The sequence below is a fragment of the Furipterus horrens genome, unplaced genomic scaffold (assembly GCF_987537825.1).
Source record: "Furipterus horrens unplaced genomic scaffold, mFurHor1.1.pri manual_scaffold_1, whole genome shotgun sequence".
NCBI lineage: Eukaryota > Metazoa > Chordata > Mammalia > Chiroptera > Furipteridae > Furipterus > Furipterus horrens.
Genome location: NW_028327171.1, coordinates 187,022,340 through 187,039,106, shown reverse-complemented (window position 1 = coordinate 187,039,106; position 16,767 = coordinate 187,022,340). Strand labels below are relative to the sequence as shown.

General features: G+C 39.4%; 1 protein-coding gene across 1 annotated transcript in view; it reads left to right on the top strand.

Annotated features, from left to right (window-relative positions):
* Positions 1 to 16,767, top strand: part of GTF3C3 (general transcription factor IIIC subunit 3) — a 31,761-nt gene that overhangs the window by 6,153 nt on the left and 8,841 nt on the right. Inside the window, exons 7-15 of the mRNA XM_090282082.1 lie at positions 1,844 to 1,991; positions 5,056 to 5,128; positions 5,914 to 6,017; positions 6,980 to 7,151; positions 10,377 to 10,579; positions 10,881 to 10,982; positions 11,574 to 11,709; positions 15,287 to 15,524; positions 16,149 to 16,339. Of these exons, the coding sequence (XP_090138208.1) occupies positions 1,844 to 1,991; positions 5,056 to 5,128; positions 5,914 to 6,017; positions 6,980 to 7,151; positions 10,377 to 10,579; positions 10,881 to 10,982; positions 11,574 to 11,709; positions 15,287 to 15,524; positions 16,149 to 16,339 (1,367 nt within the window). The remainder of the gene's footprint in view (positions 1 to 1,843; positions 1,992 to 5,055; positions 5,129 to 5,913; positions 6,018 to 6,979; positions 7,152 to 10,376; positions 10,580 to 10,880; positions 10,983 to 11,573; positions 11,710 to 15,286; positions 15,525 to 16,148; positions 16,340 to 16,767) is intronic.

Here is a 16,767-nt window from a genome sequence, read left to right as displayed (position 1 = left end):
CAGATATCAGGGAAGGGTAACACTGGCAGCAGAAATGGTAAGTGCAGAGGAACGCGCAGGGGACAACGCGGCAGCTGAAGGTTTAAGGGGAGCATAGCAGGGGGTCATGTCAGGGAGCTCTCGGGAAAAGATCACTTGGTCCTTGTGGGTCATTTTAAGGGCTTTGGCTTCTACTCTGAATGAGTCTGGAAACCATCGGAAGGTTTTGAGTAGAGGAGTGCCATGATCCGGCTTAAATTTTAATGCATTGATTCTGGCTGCTCTTTTGAGAACAGGTTAAGGAAAGGTAAGGGCAGAAGCAGGGAGAACGGTTAGGCAATTATTGCAGTGACCCGTGGGAGGGGTATTGGGAACTTGGGTCAGGGTAAAAGCTGCAGGAGGTGGTGAGAAGTAATCAGATTCTAGATGTATTCTGAAGGCTGAATGCTTAGAATTTTCTGATATATTGAATATGAGGTGGTGTGTGTAAGAGAAAGAGGCGGAAAGAGTTCTCAAGACTAAACCCTGAGGTACTACAATGTTTAGAACTCTGGAAGATGAGGAAACAGGGAGACTGAAAGGGAACGGGCAGTGAAGTAGGAGGAAACTAAGAGAACATAATCTTCTAGAATTTTACTGAAGAAAGCACCTCAAGGAGAAGGGATGATCATCTGTGGGAAATAGTGCAGGTAGGTCATATAAAATGAGAATTGAGTATTGACATTCGGAATGGGATGTGGGCTTCTCGGGGACAGGCAGGTCTTTTGAGAAATTTGTAAGGAGAGCAGAAGAATGGGAGGGTAATTGGAATGGGTTGGAGAGTAAGATAATTTCTAAATTGGGAAAAATTACAATATATTTGTATTCGAATGGGAATGATTCACAACTGAGGAACATATTGAAGATTCATGAGAGAGGGAACAATTGCTTGAGTGATATCCTTGAGTAGGTGGAGGAAATGGGATCTAGTTGGGGATCAGCCTTATAAAAAAAGGAGAATGGAGAAGATAATGTGGGTATGTGTGTAAGTAGGTAGGTATGTTGGGAGTGTGCGGGATGCCTGATTAATTCTCTTACAAAATAAGCAAGGTGAGACTGAGAATGGGAGAGTGTTGGAGTTCGGAGGGAAGATCTTAAGTAGTTGTCCAGGTTTTCAGGGCCTTGCAACCCACAGACAGGCAGCATTTGCATCACCTTGGAGCCTGGCACGGATGTGGAATCTCAACTGCTTCTGCACCACGGGATCAGAATATGCCTTTTCATATGTTCCCCAGTGTGCACTCAAGTCTGAAAAGTACTGGAGAATTGTAGGAAGATTGCTGATCAGCAGCATGGGCCCACTTGAGGCTAGTGGTCATGAATTTGAATGAGTCCAGTCAGCATGGGCAGCTGGGCAGCTGATGAAGAGGAGTCATAATGGGATTGAGCAGGGTGGGAGTGTTGTTAGATGATTTTGATAACGGAAGAGAAGGGCAGGAGAATTGAAGAGATGTACAGGAAGTAATTATAATGTTGGACCGTGGAGAGGAGGGGGGTGAGGACAGGAGGGTGCAGAGACAGTGGAGCAGTGGCAGGATCAATGCTTTGTGATCCCACTGAGGGAGTAGGGTGCTGAGGGATTTCAGCGGGAATGAGCAGGAATGATAGGGGGAAGCTTTGCGGGAGTGAGACTTGACATTGATCTTATTATACTGACATTGGACGTCTTTCTCTGAATCAGCTCTGAATATGATTTTAAGGGAGAGTTCCTCTCTTCTCAAATTTGAAGAAAATGAAAATCAGCTAGAGGGCCTATCAGCAAGGAAATGGATTTTATAATCTGAGTTAAATAAGCACACATCTATTCTGTCATTTACTTTTTTAGGAGTTACTATGAAGCCAATGATGTTACTTCAGCTATTAACATAATTGAAGAAGCTTTCTCAAAACACCAGGGCCTAGTCTCCATGGAAGATGTTAACATAGCAGCTGAGCTATACATTTCTAATAAACAGTATGACAAAGCTTTGGAGGTAGGAGCATTTGTGTTTCTGTTTAGGTTTGAAACACATTTCTGTGTTCTAGAAATTCTTACAGATTGATAATTCCTCATTTTAGTTATATACATTACTTATGTACTAAATTATATAAAGTCTCTATGGAAACATATTTCTAGATTCTGTACTAATTCCACATGAAACATAGAAAGTAGTTATCACATGATTAAAGCTATCATCATTTCATAGGTGCCAGACATATCTGTACTTCTGGGTAGCAGGACTCAGCCAGACTAATTGCTGTAATTCAATTCTCCACCTGTTGGGAAAAATAGATTGGTTTAATACAGAGGAATTACATATCTTCAGCTAAGCTTTAGTTAATATTATATAAATATGTTAATGTGTCATAGTTCCTTATTTTAAAGAGACCTACTCTTGTTTTTTTTAATATGCTTTATTGATTATGCTGTTACAGTTGTCCCAATTTCTTTTCCCTCTGTTCCCCTCCACCCAGTGATCCCCACTCCCTCCAGTTGTCCCCCCACTTAGTCCATGCCCGTTGGTTGTGCATATAGTTCCTCTCAACATCTTCCTGTCTACTCCACTCCCTCCTACTGTGCTTCCTAATTCCCGTACCATCTCCCTCCCTTTCCCCCTTCCCCCTCCCTGCTGACCTCCCCACATAATGTTCCCCATACCTATAATTTTCACACTCTCGTTGCCTACTTAGTTTGCCTTTGTTTCGGTTCCCTAGCTTCTGTTGTTGATTGTTGTGATACAGCTTTCATTTTAATGTTCATAGTTTTGATCCTTTCTCCTAAATAAATCCCTTTAACATCTCATATAACAGTGGTTTGGATCTGATGAACTCCTTCAGTTTTACTTTGTCCTGGAAGCACTTTCTCTGCCCTTCTATTCTGAATGACAGCTTCGCTGAATAGAGTAATTGTAGTTGTAGGTTTCTGCTTTTCATTACTTTGAATATTTCTTGCCAGTCCCTTCTTGCCTGCAGTTTCTTTTGAGAAATCAGCTGACAGTCTTATTGGGATGCCTTTGTATGTAATTCTCTTCTTCTCTCTTGCTGCTTTTAAGATTCTCTCTATCTTTAATTTTTGACATTTTGATTATAATGTGTCTTGGTGTGGTTCTCCCTGGGTCCAGTTTTTTTGGAACTCTCTGTGCTTCCTGGACCTGTAAGTCTATTTCCTTCCCCAAGTTAGGGAAGTTCTGTTTCATTATTTTTTCACATAATTTTTCCATTTCTAGTTCTTCTTCACCGTCTGGCAACCCTGTCATTCGGATGTTGGCCTGCTTATAGCTGTCCGATAAGTTTCTGAACCTCTCCTCATTTTCCTCACTTTTCGTTTCCTCTTTCTGCGCTGGTTGACTGTTTGTTCCTTCCCTATGTTCCGATTTATTGATTTGATCCCTGGCTTTCTTGCCCTCACCACTAGTTTCGTATGTGTTTTCGTTCATTTCAGCAGGACCAGCCTTCATTCCTTCTCTGTCTTGTTTAAGATCTGCTGTCAGGTCTGTAAGCGCTTTTATAAGCAAAGCTCTGAACTGTGCCTCAGAAAGATTTTCTATCTGCTGCTTCGTTAGATTAGATATTTGCTGTCTGGTCAGCTGCATCACTGGGATCTCTGTCATGATCTGTGCCATCCTGAACAGTTTTGTGTTTACCTTTGCTTCCTGGGCAGAGCTGTCACACCTCTTACGCTATAGGTGGGGGGAGCCCTGTGCACTCGTCACAACCGGGTGTTTTCTGCGGGGTCCAAGATGAATTCCTGCCGTTCAATCTCCACTGAGAGACTGGGAACCTCCTCCTCTGTCCCCACCCCCTCCGTGCCTCACAGTCCAAGGCAATGGGGTCTGCCTTCCCCAGCATTGGAATCACAAGCTGACGGGTCTAGTCTGCAGCCGGGGGTGCTCCCCAGGCACTTCTCGCCTCCCCTTAAATGCAGGTGTCTGTGCTTACCGCTGTCCTGCTGCTGCTGCTGCTGCTGCTGCTGCTGCTGCTGCTGCTGCTGCTGCGGACAGCACGGCTTGACCTCTCCTTCCAGGCTTCGCCCCTCCTACCTGTCCGGACAAGCACCACCTCTTTATAACTTCATACGTTGGACTTCCATTTATTTTCTGGAACTTCTGGTTATTGCTGGTTTTGCGGTAGTTGTATTCCTTCTTAGTTGTGGAGGGAGACAGGGCGTGTCAGTGTAGGCCTCCATCTTGGCCTGAAGTCTCCTGTGTTTGTTTGCTTCCGTGTCCCAGGGAGACCTGCCGCTCCTACTACATGTAAGGGGCAGAACCTTAGGGATTCGTCAGTAATGGGCGACCTGTTTCACCACGTTGTGGTGCTGTATGCGGGGTAGGGGTCTGAGAAGGAACAATGCCGCTTGCCCAGCACTTGCCCCTGTTTCAGGCACCTCTCCCACTTCCGCACCAGACTGGCATCTCTAGCTTCTGCCCTGGCCATCATTCCCAGAGTGGGTGGGTCTGCGGACGTTCTAGGTCCGTGGGGACCCTTTAAACAAGCAGACTCTGCTGAGACCAGCAGTTTCTGCCTTCACCCCAACCCCCACTGGTTTGCACAGTCAGAAGCAATGAGGCTTGATTTTCCCCGGAGCTGGGACAGTGAGCTACTCTGGTGAGGAGCTGGGAATGCTCCCCAGGTGTCCCTCCTGACTTTTTAAAACGTGTAACTGCAGTTTCCGCCAGCCTGCTGCTGTTGCCACTGCTGCCACCACCACGCTGTGTCCTCTTTGCCTGGGTTCCGCCCCTCCTACCTGTGCGGATGAGTATTTCTTCTTTATATCCTTGTTTGCTGGACTTCCATGCACTTTGATTTTTCTGGAACTTCTGGTTGTTTATAGTTTTGAGATAGTTGTATTCCTTCTTAGTTGTGGAGGGAGACGTAGCATGTCTGTCTACGCCTCCATCTTGGCCGGAAGTCGAGTTTATATACTACCCTTGTTTTTTATAGCTCATTTATATGTTGTAAGGAATATTTGAATTAACTATATAGATCTTTGCATTGTGAAAAGATTTTTTTCATACATACCTACTATCTTATTTTCTCTCCCTCTCCTAATTCTTTTAGGTAATTACAGATTTTTCTGGAATCGTGCTAGAAAAAAAGACTACAGAAGAAGGCACTTCAGAAGAGAATAAAGGTTGTAGTTTCCTCTTCATAGAAAAGTATTTGTAATCCTCTCTTGTTCATCATGTAGCTTTTTGAAATTGATAGTTACTTTTTCATAACAAGTTTTCCCAAGAAGCATTCTTTCCTAAGAGATGTATTATATCTTTTTCTTGTGAGTATTCACTCACAAGTTATCTCTTTTAAAAAATTGTTTTCAGTTACTTCTATTTCTCAATATATCCACTTGAACATGGAATTTTTTTTTTAACTGACCCAGGGCCTTTTTAGTGCTATATGAAGGAAGAATGGATTACTGAACAGCTTATCAAAGCAATTTACTTTTCAAAAAGGACTTAAAATGCTCTCTACTAATTTATTTCAAACTTAAGCATTGAAAAAATTCTACTTCAAACTTAAGTATAGTTTTTTTTTAACCTTTTCTCTGCCTCTTTGTACTGAAGACTAAAAGATGCTTTTAAGTTAAAGAAGAAAATTAAGAATTCATATGTCTGTGTTTGACTTTGGACTTTTTAGTTCTTTGTAGTTTTGATAGAAGATGTGGGGGATTATGTAGGTTTTGGATAAGTGAATAAGATATTAGGAAAAAATATAAGTATAGTTGCTACGAATTATAGGAGGAGTGAATGAGGAGTGAAGTAGGAGTATAAGAAACCGGTACTGGAGTTGGCCAAATTTAGAATTGACTGGAATTATTTGCTTTGAATTAAGTAAATGAGATCTTAACTTGGAAGATAGAGTTGGCGTCATTTGCCCCACATTCCAAGCTTGCTTTTTGTCTCTCTGTCTGATCCACAGCTGGTGAGAATGTCACCTGCACTATACCTGAAGGTGTGCCAATAGATATCACAGTGAAGCTGATGGTCTGCCTCGTTCATCTCAACATCCTCGAGCCACTTAATGTAAGTAATGTTAAGATCTGTGCTTGAGACACTTCAGATCAAATTCACAATGTTTTCTTTAGATGACAAGAAAACTGTAAGTTGAACCTAGATTTCACAGTTCTTAATAACCAGGAAGTCACCATAAGCAACTTTGAGTGGCTGTCTTAAAAAAGGTAGAGTGTTTTGGACTGGGCTTATAATACTTTTCTTTTTTCTTTTTTTTTTTTTTTTTAATGAGAACAGTCAGAGATCAGAATTGGAGATTGAGCCTTTTAGATAATTGGTAATTTCTGAAAGCTGTTCTCTTTTGCTAACTTCAGACTAAGTATTTCATTAAATTAAAAAATTGAGCATTTATTTTGCAGACTGTAGGATAGGTTTTGAATAAAATATACAAAGCCATGCCCACATGGATCTTTTGTCCTAATGGGATTAGATAGATAGTGAACAATAAGTATGTAAAATATAGGATGTTAGTTGGTGATAAATGCTCTGGGGAAAAATCAAACCGGGAAGAAGAGTAAGGAATATTAGGGATGGGAGGAATTGCAGTTTTAAATAGGGTGGTCAGGAAAGGCCTCCCCGGAAAGGTGACATTTGAAGGATGACTTGAAGGAAGTGAGCCATGCTGATATCTGAGGGGACAGCTTTCCAGAAACACTGACAACACACAGACCTGGAGGCAGGGTGTGCTTGACTTGCTAAAGGAAGGGCACAGAAGATCAGTATTGTCTCAGATTTTCCCAGGCCTGCCTTCTAACAGTCCTTGAAAAGTGATGTGATGAATGAATGAATAATGGCACTATGAGTTCTTTTTAATAGAGATACAAAAGTGAATAGAAGAATGATTATTTCAAGGTGTTTTTATTAAGCCGTGCTCTTTAGGCTTGCCCAGGTAACTGATGCGTATGTTAAAAGTAGACATAGATGTGCCCATTTGTAATGAAGATTTGACTTCAGGCTTTAATTTTGTGATGTAGCCTCTCTTGACAACACTAGTGGAACAGAATCCTGAAGATATGGGAGACCTCTATTTAGATGTTGCTGAAGCTTTCCTGGATGTTGGTGAATATAATTCTGCACTTCCTCTCCTGAGCGCACTGGTCTGCTCTGAAAGATACAACCTTGCAGTAGTTTGGCTTCGGCATGCAGGTAATATTTTTTGTGGGAGAGAGAAGTTTTAGTCATATAACTAGACAATAACTTACTTTCCCAAGATAGTAATAATTGTTATAAAACATTAATGTCTTAGTGAAAGTATTTCTGGTTTCAGGGCAGTTTTTTGAAAATTAGTATTTTAAATTGTCTTGATATGTCACTAAGTGATTTCCCCTCACTAATGCTTTGGAGGAATTGTTCTTTTAATGGTACCAGAGTGAAGTAGGACTAATGTGTTCCTATTAAAAATACCTTAAATACCTGTCTTGTATCCGTCTTAATCATAGCCTCTGGTTTCCAGTTAATAGGTTGTCAGACTTAGGGTGCAATCTAATTTTTGAAGAGCTTTTACAGATTTATATTTAATATGTTATTCTGAAAAAAAATTAATGTATTTTTCAATATTCTTTGAGCTGCAAATATGCTCAAGATTTATTTTACCTGTCATTTTATTTCCAAGTCTACAGTAATCTGAAATGAATTTTTATCTAGATCCACACTAATTAGAAATAAGTCATTTAGATTAGAAAAAATAGCTTCAGAAAAACAACTAAATTTATTAAAGAAACATGAAAGCTAAAAATATTCTAATGGAATTTCCTATAGAATCAACATAAAAGATGCATTAGAATTTGAATAGTCCTGTTCAAAATAACACAGGATGGCAGAAAGTTCTAATAGCTCTTAAAATATTATATAGTGGCAGAAAGTTCTCTATTAACTAGAGAAGCACTGAGTGACATATGAGATATTTTGAGATCTACCACAAATATGACATAGTAAAGAGAACACTTAATAATTACAGTAATAGTTTACTGAGTAAATGTGATACAAATGTAATATACCATCATAAAGTTAAATGTGGTACTTGAATTTTAAAGACATGAACAGAGAGCTGGAATTTCTGTTGGCTTCCTAAAGCTGTAATATTGAACCTGCTTCTGTTACTGATAGTAGATACTTTACAAATTTTGTTTAATTATGATCATGATGCTGATAAATGCTGTTTCCATTTTGAGCCTGTGTAGCTTGAGGTGAGTGGGAGGTAAAACCTCAGAATCATCTAAAAATTATAAATAAATTTGGACTCATTACATAAGAGAGATCTTTACAGGAATTGAATGCTTCTAACATAATATCCTTAAAAATGAAAAATAATTAGGAGAAATGCCATGTGATGATCCAACCATATTTAGTAGTCTGCCTTTATTATTAAAGTTTAACCTAAAGAAATTTGAGATTTGAGAAGGCAGTTGGAGGCAAAAGTATCATTTTAGGATATAACTGCAGTGAAAAAAGGACCTAGATTAGTGTTGTGGCTATTAGGGTAGAGAGAAAAAATGCTTACAGGGATTTATTTTCAAGTTTAAATGATAGAACTTAATGAATGATTGGCACAAAATTTGAGGAATAGGGTTCAGAAACCTCTCTTCTGAGAACTTATGCCATGGAAATAATTGAATGAGGTGAGGGATTGGGGATCACAGAACTCGGGAGCCTGGCAGGGAACAGCAACGCTTAAAGTGGGCAAGTAATTGGACGGGGGAGGGTGAGCCCTGAAGAGTCCCTTCCGGAGGCTGCTTCTGTGTCTCAGCATGTGCTGAGGTGCCATGTGGGAATGGGGGGACTCACTGTTGCCAAGTCCAGAGTTTTCAAAAGAATCTAGTAACTTGGATTTCATAAAAATCCTAATAAAAAAAATGTAGACAATATATTGTTTTTAACAGCACTGCAGCCAAACAGAACACATCAGCAAGTTAAATTGGTCAGCCAGTTGGTGAACTCTGGTTTATGTACATGAAGATGTTTACTGCAGTGTTATTTATTGAGTAAAATTTTCGGGAGAAAAACTAAATGTCAAATTATATATTTAAGTAAATAATCTATTTTAACTGAATATTATAATTATTCAAAATGCTGACAAAGATGTGGGAAAATATTGAAAACATAATGCCAAGTGAATAAAGCAGGACCCCAAAGTATCGTCGGCAGCCGTCCGTCTCGAGAGACGATGGTGTAGCTTCTTAAGAGTCTATCTGCACCGCCGAGAATGGCTGTGCAGTCCGACTCGGGAGTGACACAGTATCTGTCTCCTCCCGTGTTGAATCGACATCTTGCGATGACGCTGGAGTGTCCTCTCCAGTGAAGCTGAAGCTACAGAGCCTGGGCAGGGTGATATGGAGGGTCTGCTGTTGCCCATGCAGCAGACCCCCCCTCTCTTCGCAGCTGAAGGGTCCAAGGGAAAGACGGAGTCGATACAGCTTGGCTTCAGGTGCGCCGCAGGAGTTGCCGGTGTTGACTACAACGTCAAACCGCCTTAGGGACTCCGGCTCCGGATTTTCTGTCAGGGTTTACTCTCTTAGCCTTTCCCCTGAAGAGGTATGCCGCAAGGCAGCGGAGGTTTTTTGGAGTCAGAGTTTTCCTTCTCTGATGTGCCCTGACTGGAAGATCGAACCAGCGACACTTAGCTCGCAGGCCGACGCTCAATCCACTGAGCTAAACCAGCCAGGGCCACCCCAAAGTATAGGTATATGCTTATTACATCCTTGTAACAATTGAATTTACTTAGGAAATATCGTATTTTTCGCTCCATAAGACGCACTTTTTTCCCCCCCAAAATGGAAGATGTCTGTGCATCTTACGGAGCAAATATGTGTCATAGACTTATGTGTATTACCTGACCTGTCAGCAGTGGTGACAGCTGTTAGAAGGGGAAGTGGTCGGCCCATGCAAGACACCTGGGGACTTTTAAATGTCCCACTTCACTGCTGAATCTCAAGGCATCTGGTCAGTATGAAGATAGTGAAGAAAGTGATATCAGTGATTGTGAGCAACTGAGCTTCATAAATTTTGACACTAGTGATGATGTTCTTGGGGTTTCCAGAAAACTAGAAGAGTACTTGAACCTTAAAGTCTCTCCTCATTTGTTAATGATGATGATGGTTCTTAATACTGCTGTTGACTGCTGTTCACTTTACACAGTTGAGATATTATTCTGTTTTATTAAATATTTTAGTACACCATTTGGTTCAGAATATTTTCTTTATTATTTTCCTCCTCTAAACCTAGGTGGGTCTTATGGTCAGGTGCGTCTTATTGTGTGAAAAATACAGTAATTAGATTGATCAATCAATAGATAGAAATTAGAACCAAGTTGTTTTAAAGTACTAGAACTATTTATACTTTAGTTCATATTTATATGTTATTTTAACATCTCAGAATGCTTGAAGGCCTTAGGCTATATGGAGCGAGCTGCTGAAAGCTACGGCAAAGTGGTGGATCTGGCCCCCTTCCACCTGGATGCGAGAATTTCACTTTCCACGCTTCAGCAGCAGCTGGGCCGCCCTGAGAAAGCCCTGGAAGCTCTAGAACCGATGTATGATCCAGATACTTTGGCACAAGATGCAAACGCTGCACAGCAGGTAGACCATGGAACGTGAAGTTTTTCTTGGTGGATTGCATTTTAGAACTTGTTCTTTAGTTAAGGATGTCACAGCTTATATTCAAAAGTTTTATTTCAGTGTATTAAATTTAGTGTATTTGAAAAATGATCTTGAGTTTCAAGTTTCAGTCACTCATTAGTAATTATAAGTTATAGTTTCTCAAAGATTGGATCATAATTATAGTGAAAGATGATCAAGTGTTTTTAAGTTTGGTTGCTAAGAAGAAGCAACTTACAGCAAAGGAATTTTGTCACTGCTTATCATGTGCTTATTTATTTAGGAAATGAAGTTATTGCTTCATCGTTCTACTCTGTTGTTTTCACAAGGCAAAATGTATGGTTATGTGGACACCCTGCTTACTATGTTGGCCATGCTTCTAAAGGTGGGTAATGATCTTTCTTTATATTAGGCTTGTTAACTTTTTAAATGTTTAGAATTTGATTTAAATAATGATTATAGCTATTTTATAACTTCACTCTATTAAATTCCAACTTTTGAAAGTAAAAAGCCAGGTAGGGACAAAGATTTAGAGATTCATGGTATGTAATTGAAAGTCTGCATGAAAGTATAAACTTGACTATAGATTAAGTGAAAAAATAGAAAAGTGAGCATCACAGTATTATCAGCTATTGGCCTGGTAGACACTACTCTGTGCCAAAATTGTTCACTTTACAAAAATGTTTCCCATGTTATGACATCCTTTCTGAGTCTACATTTTTTCCCAGGGACATGGTTGTGTGTGTGTATGTGTGTGTGTGATAAAATTGATGTGAATTGCTTTCATGAGTAGGATGACCCAAATTCCTTTAGTAAGAAAAAATATCTATTCAGTCTTTTTTAGGTGTTTATATACATGGCGATTTCGTCTTTTTTTTCCTTAAGAATCTTTCAGGCACACCTATGATACTTCTGGCTCATAGGTTTTCTTTAACAATTTTATGACTAAAAAAGTATCAAATTATCTTTAATTCAGGTTGCGATGAATAGAGCCCATGTCTGTTTGATATCCAGCTCCAAATCTGGAGAGAGGCATCTCTACCTTGTTAAAGTGTCAAGAGACAAAATATCAGACAGCAATGACCAAGAGACAGCGAATTGTGATGCAAAAGGTAGTTACTTTTCACAACTTTTATTACATAAAAGTTGGCTGAGTTGAAAAAAAGATTCATGAAGTAATACCTGACAATAGTAATCTAATTGAAAATATACCTCTTTCAAGTAAAATGAAATTTTCTTTATTTGTAATCTTTTAACAACTTTATTTTTGTGTTGATACTATTACAGATGTCCCCATTTCCCCCCCTATGCCCACCTCCACCCAGTCCTCGTCCCCCTTCCCTCTGGCCGTCGCCACACTGTTGTCTGGGTCTGTGTGTCATGTGTAAATGTTCTTTGGTTAATTTCTTCACCTTCTTTCATCCAGTCTCCCCCACCCCTCCCCTCTGACAGCTGCTAGTCCGTTCCATGTATTCATGCCTCTGTTTCGGTTTTCTTCATCAGTTTATTTTTGTTTATTGGATTCCAAATGTAAATGAGATCATATGGTATTTATCTTTCTCTGACTGATTTATTTCACTTAGCATAATGTTCTTCAGGTCCATCCATGCTGTCACAAAAGGTAAGATTTCCACCCTGGCTGGTGTGACTCAGCGGATTGAACACCAGTTTATGAACCCAAAAGTCGCTGGTTTGATTCCCAGTCAGGGCACATGCCTGGGTTGCGGACCAGGTCCCTGGCTATGGGTGTGAGAGAGGCAACCAATCCATGTATCTCTGGCACATTACTGTTTCTCTCCCTCTCTCTCCCTCCTGTCCTCTCTCTCTAAAAGTAAATAAAAAAAAAAAAGTAAGATTTTCTTCTTTTTTTAATGGCATGTAGTATTACATTATGTAAATGTATCACAGCTTTTTTATCCACTTATCTAGTGCTGGGTACTTGGGCTGTTTCAGACCGTGGCTATTGTAAACAATGTTGCAATGAACATAGGGGTGCATATATTCTTTCAAATTAGTGTTTTGGAATTCTTAGGATATATTCCCAGAAGTGGGCTCACTGGGTCAAAAGGCAGTTCCATTTTTAATTTGTTGAGGAAACTCCATATTGTTGTCCCCAGTGGCCGCAGCAGTCTGCATTCCTACCAACAGTGCAGTAGGGTTCCCTTTTCTTTACATCCTCATCAGCACTTGTTGTTTGTTGATTTATTGATGATGGCCATTCTGACTGATGTGAACTGATATTTCATAGTGGCTTTAATTTTCATCTTTCTGGTGATTAGTGACATTGAGCATTTTTTCATATGTTTACTGGCCATCTGTTTATTCTCTTCGGAGAAATGCCTATTCAGGCCCTTTGCCCATTTTTTAATTGCATTTTTTGTCTTCCTAAAGTTGAGTTGTATAAGTTCCTTATATATTTAATTAATCCTTTATCAGATATATCATTGGCAAATATGTTCTCCTGTACAGCTGGTTCCCTTCTCGTTTTGTTGATGGTTTCTTTTGCTGTCAGAAAGCTTTTTGGTTAGATACAGTCCCATTTGTTTATTTTTTCCTTTGTTTCCTTTGCCCTAGGAGATATAGTGGCAAAATACTGCTACGAGAAATGTCCAAGATTTTACTGCCTATGTTTTCTTCTAGGGTTTTGATGGTTTCGTGAGTTTACATTTAAGTCTTTTATCCATTTTGAGTTTATTCTTGTGTATGGTTTAAGTTGTAAACTCATTTGGTATTTAAGAAAAAAGAAAGGTGACCTGACCAGTGTGGCTCAGTGGTTGGATATTGTCCTGCAATGCAAAAGGTCACCGGTTTGATTCCCAGTCAGGGCACATGCCTGGGTTGCAGGTTCAGTCCCGGACTGGCACGTGCGAGAGGCAACGGATGTTTCCCTCTCATGTCAATGTTTCTCTCCCTCTCTTTCTCCCTCCCTTCCTCTCTCTCTAAAGATAATATATTAAATATTTTTAAAAAAATAATAAAATGGCCATATGTAAATAATTTTTAAAAATTAAAAGGAAAACATATGCTTAGTTTTTCTGTGAAAAAGAAAGCAAAACTTTTAATTTTGATTTGAAGAAGGAAATATATCTCATTTTAAGATATTTATGAAGGTTAGATGATAGTGCGGGTTACTCTTTTTGTCCAGTCACTTCAATACATATATCCCGTTCTGTGTTAAATTCATTTTTGACAAATGTAGCAATAGTCATAGAAACTCTGAAAAGAAGTTGCTTTGACTCTGTCTCAAATAATCCAACTTTAAAAGGCATCTATTTTTAGCTGTAAAAGCATCAGATATGTTTAGGTGAGGTTATTCATTAGAGAACTTTGGAAAAGACCTAGACTATAAACTGGAAATATCTGGCAGAAAATTATTTCATTCTTAATGAATTCAACAGACATTTATTAACTCGTTTACAGCATGGCAGCGTGCAATGGACAGGGTTTTCTAATGCAGAAGACCCGACTCTATTAGCACGATGGAAGAACACAAAATAAACAAGGTGCTGCAGGGAAGAGAGTCAGAGGAAGCAGTGAGGGCTCCGCTGCCACTGATCTAGCTGCGATCTGCCGTCCCTCCTGGCCCCTGACTCAGCTCCTCCAGCCACCTCTGCCTCTGCTGCATGTGTTTGGACTGCGTTTCCTTAAGTTATATTTCTCTCTATATTTGAGGCTGCCTGTTTTCTCGTTCCAGCGTTTCCTCATTTCAGGTCCATTCTTGATTTTTCTTAGATTCATAAGGTTTTTATTGTTTTGCTGTGTTAATTAATTTTATTATGCCGGGGATCACATTGCACATGTGCACCCAGAGAGGGGAGAGAATGAGCTAGGCCTCTTTGTTACGTGCATCTTTGTTCTCTGATTTTTTTCACTTAGCATTTTGTCATAGACATTTTCTAATGTTGCTGTATTCTCTGTGTAGCTATTATGTTTAAAGAATGTATAATATTCCATTGGATAGTAGTACCATAATTTATCCATTCCGTCATTATTTTTTGATGTATGGTTGCATCTGATAGTTTTCTTTCACAAATAACACTGTAGTGAGCATTTTCATATCTATAGATTTACCCATTTTTTAAACTAGTTGTTTAGGATAGATTCTCAGAAGGAGAACTACTAGGTTAAAGACTTAAAAAAAAAATTTATGGCTTTTGATATTTTCCAAAGGTTATAAAAAGGAGGCATCTTCCAGAAAAATAAGAGCGTGAAGGTTGTTGAAGGAAAAGAGAAATTTTGAGGCAAAGAAAATTGAGACTATGAAATGGTGAAGAATGATCTGAATTTCAGAGTATGAATGTGAAGTCCTTTGCTGAGCAGACATTTGAATGTTTTGTCTGCGCAGAATCCCACATCCATCCTCAGTCATGGAAAACACACTCATTCTGCCTAGAGGACCGTGTGTCCTCATGAGCACTGAGACACGCCCATGAGGTAGCTGGACTGTGGAGTGAGAACTGCCTGGGAGTGCGGTGGTTGGGTGGGCGGAGCAGAAGGGCGTGGTGTTGAAGGAGTGTCAGCAGGTAGCTACCCCCTTCTCATTGTTGTAAGAACAGTGTTGGCAGGAATTTAGGCCCATTGGACCGTGGTTATTGATGTAACCTAAGATCAATCATGTAAGTTTTTTTTCTAATATTGCTACTTCTGGAAATACAGTATCCTCACTGATTTTTATCGGTCTCATTTTAGCAATCTTTGCCGTACTCACAAGTGTCTTGACAAAAGACGACTGGTGGAACCTTCTGTTGAAGGCCATCTACTCCTTATGTGACCTGTCCCGATTTCAGGAGGCTGAGTTACTCGTGGATTCTGCATTGGAATATTGTTCATTTTATGAACACAAACAAAAGCGCAAAGAACTAGAATATTTTGGTCTCTCTGCTGCAATTCTGGACAAAAATTTCAGAAAGGCATACAACTATATCAGGTGACTTTCCAATAACTTCTTTAACTTGATTCTTTGACAAAGTACGTGTATTTACTTTGACTTCGATTCTCATGCTCCAGAATTAAGAAGCTATTTTGTTTTACCTCTCCTGTTGCTTACTGGTCAATTCAGTTCACTGGGGAGTCTCAGGGGCAGCAGATGAGAACATGCACTCATCTATTTTACACCTGTGCCTCAGTCTCCCCATTTATAAAATGGACGTCGTAATACTTTCACTTTATAGGATTATAGGGTTAAACGAGTTCTACATAGAAAGTTTTTAACAGTGTCTGGTACACATTATTATTATTCATTGTTCATTGTAGTGCAGCTATAGTGGGAAGGGAGATAAAAAGTGAAACGTAACTCACTTGGTTCTGTTTTTTGGTTTAAAACTTTTGCTAAAATGCAGAAACAAGATGTGGAAATAATAACTAAAGCAGCGTTTTCTGGGGAAATAAAAGGTTTTGCTTAAGTATCATAGATTGCAGCAACCTGCCCTCATAGCGAGGATGGTACACAGCAGTGTCGTTAGGACTGCACTAACAGTTTTTGTTCTTAGAAATCAGGGACATTTCCTTCTTACATTATTTTTTTACTCTCACCTTCTTCCTTCAATTTTAGGATAATGGTAATGGAAAATGTCAATAAACCCCAGCTCTGGAACATTTTCAATCAGGTTACCATGCACTCTCAAGAAGTACGACATCATCGTTTCTGTCTCCGTTTAATGCTGAAAAACCCAGATAATCACGCCCTGTGTGTCTTAAATGGACACAATGCATTTGTGTCTGGAAGTTTTAAGCATGCCCTTGGTAAGTGTCCTGGCATATGACTTGGTTACATGTGGACAGTGGTGGTGAAGAGTCTGCCCTCTGCAGTTGAAATGACTGGCTTCGAATAGCTGTTCAGCCCTGCAGATGATCATGCCTGCTCTGCTCAGTTTCTTTACCTCTGAAATGGAGATAATAATGGGACCTATCCCGTAGGTTGTAGTGAGAATTAAATGTGTTAATATAAAGTACTTAAAACAGTGTCTGGCAGATATAATAAGTAGCTGTGTTAGCAATAATAATTAATATTAATATTTCTCTTTTGAAGCTTTGATTTCAAAAGGCTGAAGTCTTATAATTTATTTTAAAGGTAAACCATTTTCCCTACTTAGGCTTTTTTTCAAAACAATTCTCATAAATTATGGATGTTTTGCTACCTGATTCTAATTTGCTATAGTACTAAAAAGGAT